The sequence below is a fragment of the Salvia splendens genome, chromosome 2 (assembly GCF_004379255.2).
Source record: "Salvia splendens isolate huo1 chromosome 2, SspV2, whole genome shotgun sequence".
Taxonomy (NCBI): Eukaryota; Viridiplantae; Streptophyta; class Magnoliopsida; order Lamiales; family Lamiaceae; genus Salvia; species Salvia splendens.
Window position 1 is genome coordinate 36,953,804 of NC_056033.1, and position 15,434 is coordinate 36,969,237.

The following is a 15,434-nucleotide window of genomic DNA, read 5'->3' on the forward strand; positions in this document are numbered from 1 at the left end:
CACCAGCATGTGTATATGTATAATTGAATGAGTATATATACTAGTCCAAATTCTTTTCTTTTTTCATTTTTTTTATATACGAGATGTTCACTTTGACGTACTTCTATCATCTATACACATATATACTTATCTAACACCAAAACTTTGCCACTCTCTTCTAAGAATAATTTCAACCAGGTTGTATGTCTTTCTCCAAGGGGTTTGGCCATCCATTCTGGGAGTGTTTCTTCCCACGACTCCGGTTTCTGTTTGCACTTACACGAGCCCGAATGAGCTTCTCATTCCTCACAACCTCATCTATGTTGCTGCGAAGTCTGAGGCACATCTCATCAAGAGCCAGCACTGGGAAAGGCTCTTCAATAAGAACACCAACCTGTAAAAAAGCCCTCAAATTTAACAGCGATACTGTGTTTGTATCTGTGTGTGAGCAGTGGAGTGGTGTTTCTACCTCCTCAATGCAGAATAGAGAAGCAGCACTAATGAAAGTGGCGGGCACAACGATCCAATGACAATCATCCCAAAGTATGATAGGGAGAGTGAGATGCCAGAGGACTAGGAATCTGGAGGTAAGTCTAGTGTACGAGAGAGGGATAGGCGTGCCCATGATCTGTTCACACACTCCGATACCCTCTTGAAAACAGCCAAGATTCGATTCCTGCAAGGATTCAAACCAGTTTTACATTGAAACGAGCCTCTGAAATCAAAGGAAAAATGGATTTTTACCAGTATATGGCGCTTTGTGGCCTCGATATCAAGCAGCTGCAGGCTTTGAGAGATGAACTCGATGATGCAGCGCGGCCGGTGCTTGGAGCTCAGAACTACAGACAGGTCATCCACCTCAAGTAAGTTGTCGAGATCTTGTGCAACATCTGATCCATAAACGATGTGACACTGCATTTCATCATCATCTCATCATGATCATCATTTGGAAAACCTACATACATACAATCCTCTACAAAATACCAATAGATTCAAAGACTAGTTCTACTTTTGAAACAGAGATCAAACAACCAAAAACCTAAATCCAACTGAAGCTTACAGTTCAGAATCCATTTCCCCCAAATCAATCACTTTTGAAACAGAGATCAAACAACCTAAAACCTAAATCCAACTGAAGCTTACAGTTCAGAATCCATTTCCCCCAAATCAATCACTTTTGAAACATAGATCAAACAACCTAAAACCTAAATCCAACTGAAGCTTACAGTTCAGAATCCATTTCCCCCAAATCAATCACTTTTGAAACATAGATCAAACAACCTAAAACCTAAATCCAACTGAAGCTTACCGTTCAGAATCCATTTCCCCCAAATCAATCACTTTTGAAACATAGATCAAACAACCGAAACCTAAATCCAACTGAAGCTTAAACTTCAGAATACATTTCCCCCAAATCAATCACTTTTGAAACATAGATCAAACAACGAAAAACCTGAATCCAACCGAAACCTAAAGTTCAGAATTAATCTCCCCCAAATCAATCACTTTGTAAAGAGTAAGAGGAAAAATCAATTCAAGCCTATCCTATGCAAACAATATATGCAGCAATGAAGATGAATTTTCCAAATGGCAACCTTGAGAGCAACCGGAAAGGCGATGATATACTGCAAAATGGCCTTCTTAAGCATATCATCATCGGCACTGCGCACATTAGCATTAATCTGGCTGGCAAAATCCTCAGCACCAGAAATAACCTTAGTCCAAGCCATCTTCCCTTCCTCAAACCTGGAATACGACGCCTCCGTCCTAAAAACGAGCAGCAGCGCCAGTGCGGGAGCGGTGAGCTGGTAGGGCAGGGAGGAGGCTCTGAGGATGGGGAAGAACTCTGGCAGTAGATCGAGCGAGACGGCGGTGTTGTAGACGGCGACGAAGACGGCGACGGAGGTGAAGGCGATGACGGGCGGGACGAGGGAGAGGATGACGCGGGAGGACAAGCTGGTGAGCAGGTGGCGGACGTGGCGGAGGGAGCTACGGTGCTGGACCCAGCTCTCGTGGTCGTAGAGGTAGCGCTTCTGCTTCATGCCTCGCTCCTTGATCTCGTCGGCCCAGTCGGGGATGGCGAAGAGGACTGAGAGTAGGGCGGAATCGCGGAATGGGGGGGAATTGGAGGGTTTGGAGGAGTGGCAGGCGCAGGGGAATTTGGGGGCTGGTTTGGTGGAGGGGTGGAGGAGTGGTGAGGGTGAGTAGTGGAATTTGGAAAGCATTTTTGGAGAAGAAGATGGGAATTGAGAAATGGGGTTTGTGTTTGCCGTTGGAAAGGTTTTAGGATTTGGAGGTAAACAACGTGAACATGTGACTCAGGTTTGCAGTAGCCACCAATACCATTTTCCTGTTTTCAACCAAATAATAATCAGATAATGCAACACCAAATGTCTCCCCACCAATCACCATATCCACCTAATATAGCACAATTTGTATTCAATTTTCAATTTTCAATTTTCAATTTTCAATTTTTTATTTCCTGATTTTTAATTAACTAGATTTAATTAATCAGAATTTGGAAAGTTTTAATTACGTGAAATGTAATGAAACGTAGGTCGAAAAAGTTAGTGGAATGTGAGCCATACTTTTATAATTAAATTTATAATAAAATATGAGTAGAAATGAGTTAGTGGAATATCAGATCCATTATAAAAATGGTAAAAAGTGAAATGAGACAATTTTTGTGGGATTGATGGAAATGGAAAAATAGGACCATCTTTATGGGATAGAGGGAGTTTAGAGCATCAGCAATGACGCCCGTCCCGGTGGAATTCCGACCTGCTTGCCGGAATTCCGCGGCGGACGTCCGCCATTGTGCATGGTATGCACGGATACGGAATTCCGCCGAGGACACCGCAGTTCCGCGGCGTTACGCGAAATTCCGTCGCGACGGGCGTGCGGACATCCGCCATTGCGTTGACTCCCAAGGACGTCCGCGCGGAATTCCCGTTTATTACATTAAATTTTTTTAAAAAAATTATATATATACGGCTCGTTGAACTGCATTTCATTCGCACCACTTGTTTTAATAAGTTTCTCTCTCTACGTTTCTTTTATATATCCGGAATGGCTGGTAGTGGTAGTGGTAGGCATTATGAACACATGATGCGCCTGATTCATGCACGTGTGCGGGAATCAGCGGAGAGGGAGGAACAAGCGGCCTTGGCGCCGGCAGTACCTCGACCCATCCATCGTCGAACTATAATACCCCGGGACCACCTCGCTGCCCACGCTCGGTTGTATGAGGATTAATTTGCGCCAGAGCCACGGTTTGGGGAGAACATGTTCTGGCGACGGTTTAGGATGCATCGGCCACACGTTGATGTCCTCCATTCAGGGCAGTGCATGGGCGTTGGTCCGGCCGTCAACTTCGTCGCCAACGGCAACCAACACAATATGAGCTATTATTTGGCGGATGTGATATACCCTATGTGCCCCGTCTTTGTGAAGACGATCGGATGCCCAGCAGATGAAAAGAAGATATATTTTGCGGGTCGCCAGGAGACAGCGCGCAAAGAAGTGGAACAGGCATTTGGTGTGCTCCAGGCTCGATGGGCGGCAGTGAAGGGTCCAACACGGCTGTGGTATGTTGACAGCATCGCCGACATCATGTACGCATGTATTATCATGCACAACATGATTGTCGAAGATGAAGGTCCAACACTGACTGATTGGACCAATGATGATGCTGGTGCTGCGGGTCCAAGCCACGGCGTGGCCACTAGCAATGTACGCATGGGGATACCCCATGACGATGTCGATCGAGTCCGTGCATTTGCCGACATGCGCCAAAGACAAGCCCATGTTCGGCTCCAGAACGATATTATTGAAGAAGTATGGCAGCGGATGGGTCGTCGTTGATGTAGTTTTTAATTATTGAAATGTTTTTTTTAATTTGGTGAAATGTACTTTTTTTTATTTGATGGAATTTTTTTTCCTATTTGTGTTGAAATTTTAATTTCGTAAATTGTTTAATTCCAGAAATTGTTTAATTTGTGAATTTGTGGTTTTTTTAATTGCGGGAAGTCCTTCGGGATGTCCGCCACTGTGCAGTTGGAATTCCTTATGACGTGGCAGTACAGTGGGAAGTCCGTATAACGTGGCATGAGGTATTTTTGAGAATTTCGTCGGGAATTCCACGCCACTGCTGAGTGCTGATGATCTTATGCGCTAAGCTGATGCTCTTATGCGCTAATATGTAGTCTCACTCAGTTCTGCCACAAGTGAGGCATTTTTTAAGCCCAAGATTTTGAAAAATTATCTCTACATTATTGTAGTACTAGTATTTCTTATTTTCCTATCCACTTAAGGTATTGAATAGTATAATTTTTTTTAAATCTTAGACTTAAAAGAAGCGTCTCGCTTATAGTGGGACAGATGAAGTATTTATGTACTACTACTACTTACTAGTAATATACTCCATTCGTCCCACAAGAATATGCACTTTTCAATTTTGGAAACTCTTTTCACTCTAATGAGGCGGAACTCATTCTCCACTAACAATATTTTAATTACTTTTTCTCTCTACATCTCTCTTACTTTCCCAATTTTACATTAAAACTAATGTCAAATCTAAAATACATATTCTTTAGGGACGGAGGGAGTACATGGGAGGACCATACAATTAGGGAAAGTTTCTATATTTTTTAATATTGAATATGTATAGATCCCATCTTTTAATTTCCATATGCACGTAATCCTATCCACTTATCAAAATATTATTAATTAGACACACTAACTTATATTGTCATTTAATATGTTTATACTAATGAATATTTTCTTCTAACTTAGTTCACAAAAGGCTAAAGAGTATCACTTTTGTGAAAAATACATGTTTGATAGATATTTTTCTGCATAGAGAAAAGAAAGAGTATCACTTTTTGAATAACACAAGTTTTATCTAATAGATTTTGCATAGAGAAAAGATACTATTGTGTCGATTTAGTGTGATGATTTTTGTAATAATAAGTGTATGGGGATGAATTATAAAAATTAGGTGTCCAAAAACAAAATCAAATACTCTCCGACTCTATGTAGACGCTAAAAGATACGACTGTGCTTCAGAAACTCGTTAAAGATTTGAGACATGTAAAAGATAAGTATCAACAATAGCAAAAGTATATATAAGAAAATGTTAGGAATAGCATTCACAAAACTGGGCAAAATCGAAACTTGCAGTTTCCGATTACAGACTGTGAGTCATATACTAAGCAAGCTATTATAAGGAAAGTAGCATTTAACAGACTACGAGTGTTTCTCTGAAGCAGCTGAAGGAGGCTTTTCGGTCTCATTTTGTGGAGTTCCCTTCTTCACTCCAAAAACAAACTCTTTCACCGACTGTTTCGCTGATTCCACAGCGTTTTTTATCTGTCATTAGGCAGCACACATCAAGAGCTCGACAATGATGCATGTTTAACAGTTCACTCTAGTAGAGAAAATACAGAGAGAGCACAAGTAGAGATGAGTGTATGAAATTTAACATAGGCAAAGCACAAAAAAGCTCTTATCCTCTATAACAAGTTCACAATTAACAACAGTGTGCTTCCTATCCTGTTCAATGAAGAAATAATGCATATAACTTTTGTGAGTTCTACTATCCATCTGAACAACACCTTACAAAGTATGTTTTTTCCCAAAGAAAAGCGATGGAGAGTTAAAAAATCACGACTTGCAGATTGCTGAAACCAGAAAATCAGATTTGTTATTTCCTAATAATGCTGCTAGTCAGCAGATATGTGAAAACAACAAAACCAGACTACTACCATTAACAAATTCAATGCAGTATTGGAATAACAGAACCTGAGAGGCAGTGGTTGTTGTGTACATTCTACATCCTAGCTCATCAATTTCAAAATATGAATCATATGACATGCTTTCTCACTTCTGAAAACACAGGAATCGAGAATCACATCATGCAGCAGCTTGGTGAAAGCATACCATCTATACTTGTGTTCAAGATGAGGGTAGGAGTGAATGCATCTGTTGGAACTCTCTTAATAGTTTGGTTCTACTCCTCAATTACTCAAGAAGGCTCAGGTCACAGGTTGGTTTGGGACGACCTCACAACATATCAAGGGCTATGAAAATGATACATATTTTAAGTTCTGCATAGCTCTCCTCTCGCTCAACGATAAGTAAACCGCCTCACTAGAATATCAGCCAAACTCCCCTACAACTCCTACTATGCTGCGTTTATGAGAACCTCTCTCGTGTTGACGTATTTGTTGACAACATTTTAATAACAATACACCAGTAAGACTCTATAATCTAGTATCTGAGACTACGTTTAAAATTAACAAAGGTGGACTTTAGCTTAATTCACATAGCTGCATATTCCAAACCCTTCCTAGCCCTCTGATTGCATTCTACTTCATGAATATATTTGGTAGTATTAATTTGTTATTAACAAGTGATTCCCCAAAATTAGAGGGAAAAAGGGGGATGAAATCATTCCTGATTACTCACTGGCCACTACCACCAAGCAGATTCATATTTATCTATGGTAACATCAATCCAAAGTTCACAAATTTTCAATTTTATTTGTGAGATCCTTCTCTTCAACTCAATTGGCACCGAGACCTACCCAATCCAATTGCGTAGCTTTGGATTTCCTTCTCCAATCAAACCTCTAATACTTCAAATCGTACTAATGGCAAGTGAAAATCTAACAGAGAAGCAATTCTATACTACAAATTGCAACGAATAAAATCAAGAGCGCCAAAATAAAATTTAAAAAAAAAAGAAAGAAAGCGAGAGGATGAAGGTAGTTACGGGGTCAAGAAAGTTGGGTTCAGGACCGTAATCAGCCGTGAGTAGAAGATAAGAAGCTGTGGCAGTGGCTATCATGGTTGTCCTCCTCACTAACTTGTCCGTTTTTGGGTCCATTTTCTGTGAATCAGTATCTGAAATGGATGAGTTTATATAGATCGCTATTTACATTTTTCGAGATGATTCCAGTGCTCATTTTCATTATCAAAGCTTAATAAGACATCCAAGGGTCCATAGCTCAGTGGTAGAGCAATTGACTGCAGATCAATAGGTCACCGGTTCGAACCCGGTTGGGCCCTTTAACCACTGTTTTTTGTTTATTTTCACCTGTATGGACTACGTATCTTGTACGATTATCACTGTCTTGGGTAGTAGGTATTCAATTTTCGACATATTTTTAAGCAATTTTGGATTATTTTCAAATTGATCAGTTCTTATAGTTTAGATTCCAAATTTTCATACAATTTCAGATGGAATCGAATTGAGCAAAAATCAATTTCGAAATCCGAATCCTCACCCTACCAAAAATAAAACAAATAAATGAAAATAAAAAGCGAGACAAAAAGGCACGCGCCAGGGGTGCGAGTGGGCGCGAAGATTTGTCAAAACACATTGATATCTTACTATTGAATAAAGATGAGATATATCCACCAAGCGGCTGCTGCTGCTCTTCTGTTGAAGATTTTCTCTTTCTATCCCCTACAAAACAAAGCAAACAACCGCGCACCACACTAACTCAAAACCCGCATCACTATTCCCCTCCACACTCTATCACCTCACCTCACCTCATCCCACACTACACAGTACACACAGTGAACACGAAATTCCCAGCATAAAAAATGCATTATGTTTCGGATAAGAATTCTTTCACTGTTATGGTGAGTTCGTCAATGGCTTATTCTCACAACCTGCGCTGCTAGCTGCTTTTCATAAAACGACTCTCCTTTTCATTTACCCCTTTTCGTTAGATAAATGTTATTGCATGGCTGCTTTTGGCATAGGCGATGATGTTTCTTTCTCTTGAGGTGGGCCTTTGTTGCTTTCTCTCCAAGGATTGTGTTTATAGTCCATAGATAGATATGTTTTGTGAGCATTGTGTTGGGCGAGAGCGAAAATGGAGAATTTTATCTTAAAAATGAAGTCTTTTTCTTGTTTTGATTTTGTAGTGTGTATGTTGTTGTCTTGAAACTTTGAATCTTTTTCTCTTATTGAATTGAAACCGTTTCAATCTCGATTTCGTGTTATTTGGGGAATACAAATTTGTAAATAGCACATTTTAATTATTTTTGCCACGATTCAAGAACTGTGGGATTGAGCTTTCTCTTGCATTGCATAATAGAGCTATTGGGCTCATTTAAGTTGCATTGATAGAGGTCTTCCAGTGCTGAGTTTAAGCATTGTCGAAATCGAACAGAGCATCCAAGCCGGAGTTCCATGTTTTACTTGATGAAGGCATAATTTGATACCGATTTTGGAAGTGTTGTATTTGGCATTTTTGGAGTGCCTTAGATTGAAACAAATTATTAAGTTAGCGTACATGGATCAAAGGGAAGCTATGGCGCTGCAAGGTTCGGCTTCCTATTATCTTCATCAAGGAAATGCCGAGTCTGTCATGGGACTACAGGGATCCCCCGGCATGAATTCGTTGACTAATCCTGGTTTGCAGTACCAAACCAACACAGGGAGGAATATGATGGGATCATCGTTGCCTTTAGATACTTCATCGACAATGTCACCTCACGGGATGAGTGTTGGCCCGCCTCCTGCGCTTGGTGCAGGTCCGCCTCCTGCTATGATGCAAGGGGAGCCTGTTCGTAGGAAAAGGGGAAGGCCACGGAAATATGGGCGTGATAGTGCTGTTTCACTGGCATTGTCGCCCTCCACTTCTAATCCTGTGCCATTTGTGAGACCAACTCAGAAGCGGAGAGGACGACCACCAGGGACGGGGAGAAAGCATCAACAAATCCCCCTTGGTATTTCTGAATCTTGTTGTTTATCTGTTTCATGGCTGTGCTTGGATACACTTGCTATTTCTTGGTAGCAATCAAATACTACAAGTTTCGGATGTGATTTGAAGTCTATGGTTGCATGTTATTTATTGTCTTTGATCCTAATAGTCGCCTTTCAAATGCATAATTTGAAAATGGTATGGCGCTTGAGCTTGATTGGAAGCCATTAAATAGAGAAGATGCTGCATTGACGAATTTCAGTGCGGAAATGATTTTGGGATAGGAATTACCAGTTAAAATATGGTTTGAAAAGTAAAATCTTAAAATGTAGTATGATCTTATCAAATGCTATTCTTGAATCATGTGCTTCATTATGTGAATTCAGTGATAGAAATTACTAGAGAAATAATTTATCATGTAAACAGGCACTTGTATAAAGACAGGGCAGTTGCTGAATTATGCAGAAAGTAAGGTACTAATTTTCTTTTTAGTAATGGAAAGGCTTATAAAAAGGCACTTGTATAAAGACAGGGCAGTTACTAGAGAAATAATTTATCATGACAAGTGGCTGAATACATAGTGCCACCAGCAAATACCTCATCAATTGAGCCTTAAGCTGCTGACTCGCCCCTTACTTATGTAGAGTTTGTTTTACCTATTTTCTCCATTCTGCACTCTCTCTTCCTCCTCTCTCCCTCTCTCTCTGTACAGAAATATTTTAGTTCTATGGCTTTGCACAGAAATATTTTAGTGGTGACAGAAATCTTTAAAGTTTCGGATTTAAATGGAGGAGCGCATCCAGGTTATTTAAATCTTATCAATCGAGAAGGCATGTATATTTCTTGTCAAAAAAAGGAGCGTTTAACATGGAAAGCTTCAATTTCAGCCGATATGCATTATTCTCAAGCTGAACCTTGCTCAAAATGCAACCCTTTTTAACTCATTAAATACACATTTGAGGATTTTTTACTCTGTTGTGTGTTATTGAGAGTCTCTTATTGTGGAAACGCTGATAAATGCTCTCTTGTATCATTACATATATGTAACTATCAAATTCTTGATATCACTCCAGGCCTTAAAATTGAGTTATTGCCTATTGGGCAATAATAGTCTAGCAATATGCTCATATCGTCTTGTCATATGCACATATCTCATGATAAATATTGTTTATTTCCTTCTCGATGCCTTCTTATTATGTTCATAAATGTCGTCTCTCAATTTTTTTTTTCTGAATTTGATAGCTTTGTGTCAACTGAGATGTTTATTGTTATGTTTCTTCCATGCGTTATATGGCTATTTGAAGTTCTTGCATTTTCTTGATTTTGTGGGGAATTCATCTTTTTGCCAGGCGGATCTATCTTTACCGTTCCTGGAAAACTGGTCCCACATATCATCAATGTTGCTGTTGGAGAAGTTAGTGCAATCCCAACTATCTGAATGAATTTACCTAACATTATGTATTTATCTGTATCTTCCACTCTTCCACTCTTCCACCTGTTTACGTCATCTAGCTAAGAAATTTCTCCAAAGAAGATTTATGAACTTGTAATACTTTTCATAAATAGTACTCCGTATAATGAGATAAAGCTTCAGCATATCTAGTTCTTAATATTTGGAAAGAAAATCATGGAAAATATTGTTCAAATGAACTTGGATAAAACTGAAAATGTAAATCTTATGATACATCAGTTTCCTGATATGCAACTTCTCTCTTATGTAATCATTCCAGTCTATAGACAAAAAATTCGACTGTGAGAAAGGGAAGGCTCGAGTCATTTATTAAAACTTGATATTGTCTTAATACTTTGTACATGTCTTTCAGGGCATCTCAGAAAGGCATTTTCTAAATTTTTCATGATAACAGATGTCAAATTCTGGACATCCTTAATTTATAATTAGTGGATCATTTATTATTATAGTTTTTCTGCAGGATATTAAAAGAAAGGTACTGTCGTTTGCACAGGGGCGGCAGAGCACTGTCATTTTATCAGGAAATGGTACAATATCAGCTGTAAATATTAGAATATCAAGTTCTGGTGGGAGCGTCACATACGAGGTATATTCTCCATTTTCATATTGCAAATATAATGTGAACACTAGAGGCATCAGTACCATGCTCCAGCAGTTCATAATGAGGGTTAGATTGTAGTCTATCCAAAAATTTAAATACCTTATCTTTCCTTATTTGAGAGCTATAGCTAGCAAGATTGCTGTTAAGATATATACTTTGTGATAGCTCATATGTTAAACTATAAATTTGCATATATTTCTCAATGTAATTAATGCAAGGTTCAACTTGTGAAACTTCCTTTCTTATCTTATCTAATTATGATAGTTGTAAATTCCATTTTTAACATTTCGAACTATTTATCTTGATTCAGAATCTTTTGTAGAAGTCTGTCTACTTGATCCTTTTTTTAGTCTTCCGTTGCTTCCTTGGTTCTTGTCTTGTTTATTCTTGTCTCAGTAGCATTTTTGCGTATCTTGTTTCTTCTTGACTCAGCAGTTTTGCTTTTCTATAGGGACGCTTTGATATTTTGAGTTTAACTGGTTCGTATGCACAAAATGATGTGAATGCGCCTCATGGCCCAGTCGGCTGTCTAAATGTTACTCTGTCTGGTCCTGATGGGCGTGTCATAGGTGGTGGAGTCGAGAGTGTCATGGTTGCCTGCAGCCCTGTTCAGGTAGCTTTAATATATTCAGCACTGAAGTAGGCCTCTTTTCTGAAATTTTATTCAGTTTCAAGATATTCCTTAGATGATACTTTCGGAATCACTCATTCGATAAATGCCTCCAGGTTGTCGTGGCAAGCCTGCTACCACGCCCTTCAAAGATGAAAAACGTTGCTGGGGGAACTTCAGCAGATTCTGAAGATCGTACAGTTGGGAATCTCGTCATTCCAGCCAATGCTTAGCCTAGCTCAGAATCTTAGCTCAGTTTGGTAGGGATAGATAGCAATCCCATTTCTTATATTTTGTTCAAGTTATCGACTTCAACATCCAGCGACATCTGGGTGAAACCGTTTTATTGATTAGTCTTTAGCAGAGCATCTGACTCTAACCATGTTGCTACTTTACCTGACATAGGTTGCACTAGTTCAGATCTTTGTTAATGATTCAGTTCTTCACTTTATACATCTTGATTCTCTGTTTCTTGAGATTAGAAATGGATTAATCTGTGTCTATGCAGGAGTCATTGCTGTGAAATTGGAACTTAGTATGAAGTGTAACATTCACAAATTTACAAACAGTATTTATAGGTAGTCACAACATGCTATCAGTCCTAGCAGGCAGGCGGCGGAAGAAGTTGAGCGGCGCTGGAGGCAGCTTGCGTCGGAATTTTGGAGGTCTCATGGCGTAGGATCCGGCAGTGACTATCAGCAGCTGAAGAGGCACGGCGTAGAACACCACAGCTGACGCAATGCAGAAGGCCATGAATATGATGGTGGCGCGAGGATCCCGCCAGCTCAGAACCGCCTGCACCCGCTCCCCCTGCGACGCCACGTCCCCAACGACTCTCTGTATCCGGCAAGCAACGCTCCGCAGACGATCATACCTCATCCGCAGAGTATCACCACTTCTAGTCGTTGGGAACGTGTCAAATTCCTCGTCGAGCTCGTCGGCTGTCACGGTGTCTGCCCACGACAACCTCATGTTCATGTGCGGTGGATTCTTCGGCCTGAACCGATAGTTCCATAGTCCGATGAGGAACATGTATAGGTACAGCGTCGGCAGGATCAGCTCGGGGAAGAACACTAGCATGACAAAGAGGGCGTACACGAGCACCGTTGTGACCGGATTCTTCCATTGGCAGATCTCGGTGAGCCACTTTGAAACAGCAAAGATGCCGTTGAAGACTGCCATCAATCTGTTGAAGTTTGCCTTGCTTCGCCTCATGCTCCATAGATGTGAGTTGACATCACTCATGTATTCTACCACCTCTTTTCGGAGAGGCGGCTCAGCCCGGCTCAGGCGCGCCGCGAGGATATTGACAGCCTGGTAGCGTAGCATGTCAAGCTGCGCCAACGGTCTCACGTAGTGCATTTTAGGCAGGAGAGGCCTTGAGTATAAGGACATCATGTTGAGCATCGATGTGCATGTAAATCGGATTGCCAAATGCAGCTCTCCCATCTTCTTCACCCCCGAGGGATGCAGAATGACCAATGGATACGAATGCGTGTAAACACGATTCGTTTCCAAGGTCGAGATCCGGATCCGAACCTTCCCAATCTTGAGGTCTCTGTGGCCATTGGCACCACCAAAGTGGCCGTTGTCGAAAACGCCCACAGTTAGAACTGTGGCTGGATCGTAAACGTCCCAAGTGTACTGCTCGTTGAACTTGGGGTTCAAGCTATCGGTGATAGTTCTAGTTCGAATCCATTTCTGCCCATACTTGGCCACACAGAATGTGTCTGAAGTCCCTCGACCGTTTCTACTCTTCATCGGTGTGAGGGCGTCGGCGTTCAAGATTCCGAGCTCAAGCACTCCTACGGGCGGCTTCCAAAGCTGCTTTGCTGTTGGCCTGAGATCACTGCTATACTGCGTGGATTCATCTAGAACATGGTAGCCTCCATCGAGACAGATCCGGAGATGGATCCGGCTTGCAAAATGATCCCTCTTGGGTTCCACAATCTCGGTGGTGCTTGGCTTCTGCAGGTGCAACCATTTTGTGTGCACCACTCTGTCGTCGGCCCGTTTCTCAATTGTCGCCAACGACACAAAAGCCTTGCCAAGAGACTCCTCTTTGTTTGGCCCGACACGATCATCAACTGATATCACCAGCTGATCGTCGTCGAAGGGCTCAGCGGCAACGAACATAAGGTCCTCGTTCCATGACGCGTTCGAGGTCTGCGACTGGACTGGCTTTGTTTTCAGGACCTGGTTCCCGATTTGGGCCTTCACGTGCACGAAAGGGTACCGGTTCCTGTCATGTGTGACGAGATCCTGCGCCTCAATCACGTTCACGCGAACGTACCACAACCGGGGCGCGTGGTACACCTTGGACCGGATGTGTGCGGTCGAGGAGGAGGTGTCGACGAGGCTAGCAGCATCGGAATGCCAAGCATCAGCAAAGGCCTCATCAGCTTGTGTGCCTATCCAAACTGCAACCATGAGCTCCCCGTGCTTCCTCTCGCCCTTGCTGTCCTCGAGTCGGTGCCACTCAGGCGCCAATGGGCTGTCTGGAGGGGCCCGTCTTGGGATCTCGTGAAGGTCGAACTTCACCTTTCCCACAAAATCGTCCTTGATCACATCCTTGTCCATCACCACAACTTCCAAAACAGTGGCTTGCATTCTATCCTTTGAAAACGTGAACACTGTGTTCCACTCTGGATTCTTTGTCTTGTCGAAATGGCGAGTAACGCCCTTGTAATTACCCAGCTTCACCTCCACGTAGGGGTCGAGGCTCCCTGTGGCGTCCTTGGATGGGAGGTCCCGTGCCTTCACAACACGAACGAAGAGAAACTGCATAGGCTGCACGAGATCATACGTGCTGGTAGCCCTAATCCGCCCCCCTCCGAGGACCGGATTTGTTTCTCTGAGTGAGAAATCATTAGGCTGAGACGATGTGTTCAGATGCATTCCAGCAGACTGTGATGGCTGACTCTCGAACATCATCTCACTAGCGTTGTATTGCGTTGTTTGGTACGATGGCATTGTATAAGAAGAAGAAGGTCGTTGTTGTTGTGGTTGTTGCTGCTGTTGTGGTTGTGGTTGTGGTTGTTGTTGCTGCGGCTGATGGTGTTGACTATGATCTGAGCCCGCAAGAGTGTACAAACTGCGCCTAGACCGGGACGCCTTCTCCTCGTGCCTGTGAGAACGGGGCGACGGTTCATCATGGATCGAATGAAGGCTAGAGAAGGACGAGGAGGAGGCATAGTGATGACTAGGGGTGGGATCGCCGGTGAGGTAGACTTTCAAGGCGAGCTCGCCTCTGGTGGAGGAGAAGAGGCTGTTTTTCTCGAGGGGGTAGTTGAAGACGACAGAGTCGGAGAGGGGGACGAAGGAGGTGCCGTTGATCCGGACCTTCCCGAGGGAGTGTTTCTTGGAGGTGGCTCGATTGATGCTATAGAGGTGAGCCTCGAGGGTGAGGTGGTGGAGGTCGAGGGGGTTGGCGACGTTGAAGTAGAAGGTCTCGTTCCAAAAGGGGTTGAGGTCTCTCTCCTTAATGGTGGTGCGGAACTTCTGGCCATCGAAGACGAGCTCCACGGCAGCGCTGGACGAGCCCTGCCCATCTTTGGGGAGGAGGTTGTGGGCTCGCACCACCTCCACTGCTAGCTTCAGGTTGTTCATCTCTTCATGAGATATTCAGAGGCGTGGGATTCAAGTATTTAAATGTATACAAGTAAAGTAATGCTGCTTACATTTCAACATTAATTAAGACGAAGGAAGAAGAAAGAAGAAGTGTATCGAGAAGTCGTTTTAAACTAATTGTGAGAAGATTAATTAATACTAACATTTAGTTCAGGTATTGAGTCGTGTTGGGGTGAGGTGATCAAGAACAAGACATGCCTTCTGGTTTTAAGAGAAATTAATAATTGTATAAACCCAACTAACTAACTTGTTTGACATTTTAATGACAGAGTTATTGGTCAACTCAATCCTTATGAACTTGCAACTTGTATTTAACAGAATATTTGTCGCCATCACGATCCATTTTTATACTACATCTATTCAAATTTTCAAATCTCAGTAATTTCCTGTAAATTGCAAGGCTAATGGGGTGTAATTGACATTT

The 15,434-nt window shown here is 42.1% G+C and overlaps 3 protein-coding genes and 1 non-coding gene across 8 annotated transcripts; 2 read left to right on the forward strand and 2 right to left on the reverse strand.

Moving 5' to 3' along the window:
* Positions 1-14: 14 nt before the first annotated feature.
* Positions 15-2,357, reverse strand: LOC121792552 (UPF0187 protein At2g45870, chloroplastic-like). Its single transcript, XM_042190540.1, has 4 exons — positions 1,575-2,357; positions 724-891; positions 449-655; positions 15-373 (listed from the first exon to the last, which is right to left on the reverse strand). Exons 1-4 carry the CDS (start codon positions 2,202-2,204, stop codon positions 170-172), a joined length of 1,209 nt encoding a protein of 402 aa, XP_042046474.1. The 5' UTR covers positions 2,205-2,357; the 3' UTR covers positions 15-169.
* Positions 2,358-6,977: 4,620 nt separating this feature from the next.
* TRNAC-GCA lies at positions 6,978-7,049 on the forward strand. Its single transcript has one exon. It is a non-coding gene; the product is annotated as a tRNA-Cys (tRNA).
* Positions 7,050-7,407: 358 nt separating this feature from the next.
* LOC121792555 (AT-hook motif nuclear-localized protein 9-like) lies at positions 7,408-11,835 on the forward strand. Of its 5 annotated transcripts, none has more exons than XM_042190544.1 (6): positions 7,408-7,775; positions 8,122-8,723; positions 10,048-10,112; positions 10,630-10,755; positions 11,222-11,383; positions 11,497-11,835. In XM_042190544.1, exons 2-6 carry the CDS (start codon positions 8,288-8,290, stop codon positions 11,611-11,613), a joined length of 906 nt encoding a protein of 301 aa, XP_042046478.1. In that variant the 5' UTR covers positions 7,408-7,775; positions 8,122-8,287; the 3' UTR covers positions 11,614-11,835. The 5 variants fall into 5 exon arrangements, with proteins under 5 accessions (XP_042046478.1, XP_042046479.1, XP_042046480.1 ...); XM_042190545.1 differs by having other exon boundaries at positions 8,165-8,723; XM_042190546.1 differs by having other exon boundaries at positions 7,408-7,628; positions 8,165-8,723.
* A 65-nt stretch (positions 11,836-11,900) lies between these two features.
* LOC121792554 (FT-interacting protein 3-like) lies at positions 11,901-15,159 on the reverse strand. Its single transcript, XM_042190542.1, has one exon. The coding sequence runs from the start codon at positions 14,987-14,989 to the stop codon at positions 11,963-11,965; it is 3,027 nt and encodes a 1,008-aa protein (XP_042046476.1). The 5' UTR covers positions 14,990-15,159; the 3' UTR covers positions 11,901-11,962.
* Between the last annotated feature and the right edge of the window lie 275 nt (positions 15,160-15,434).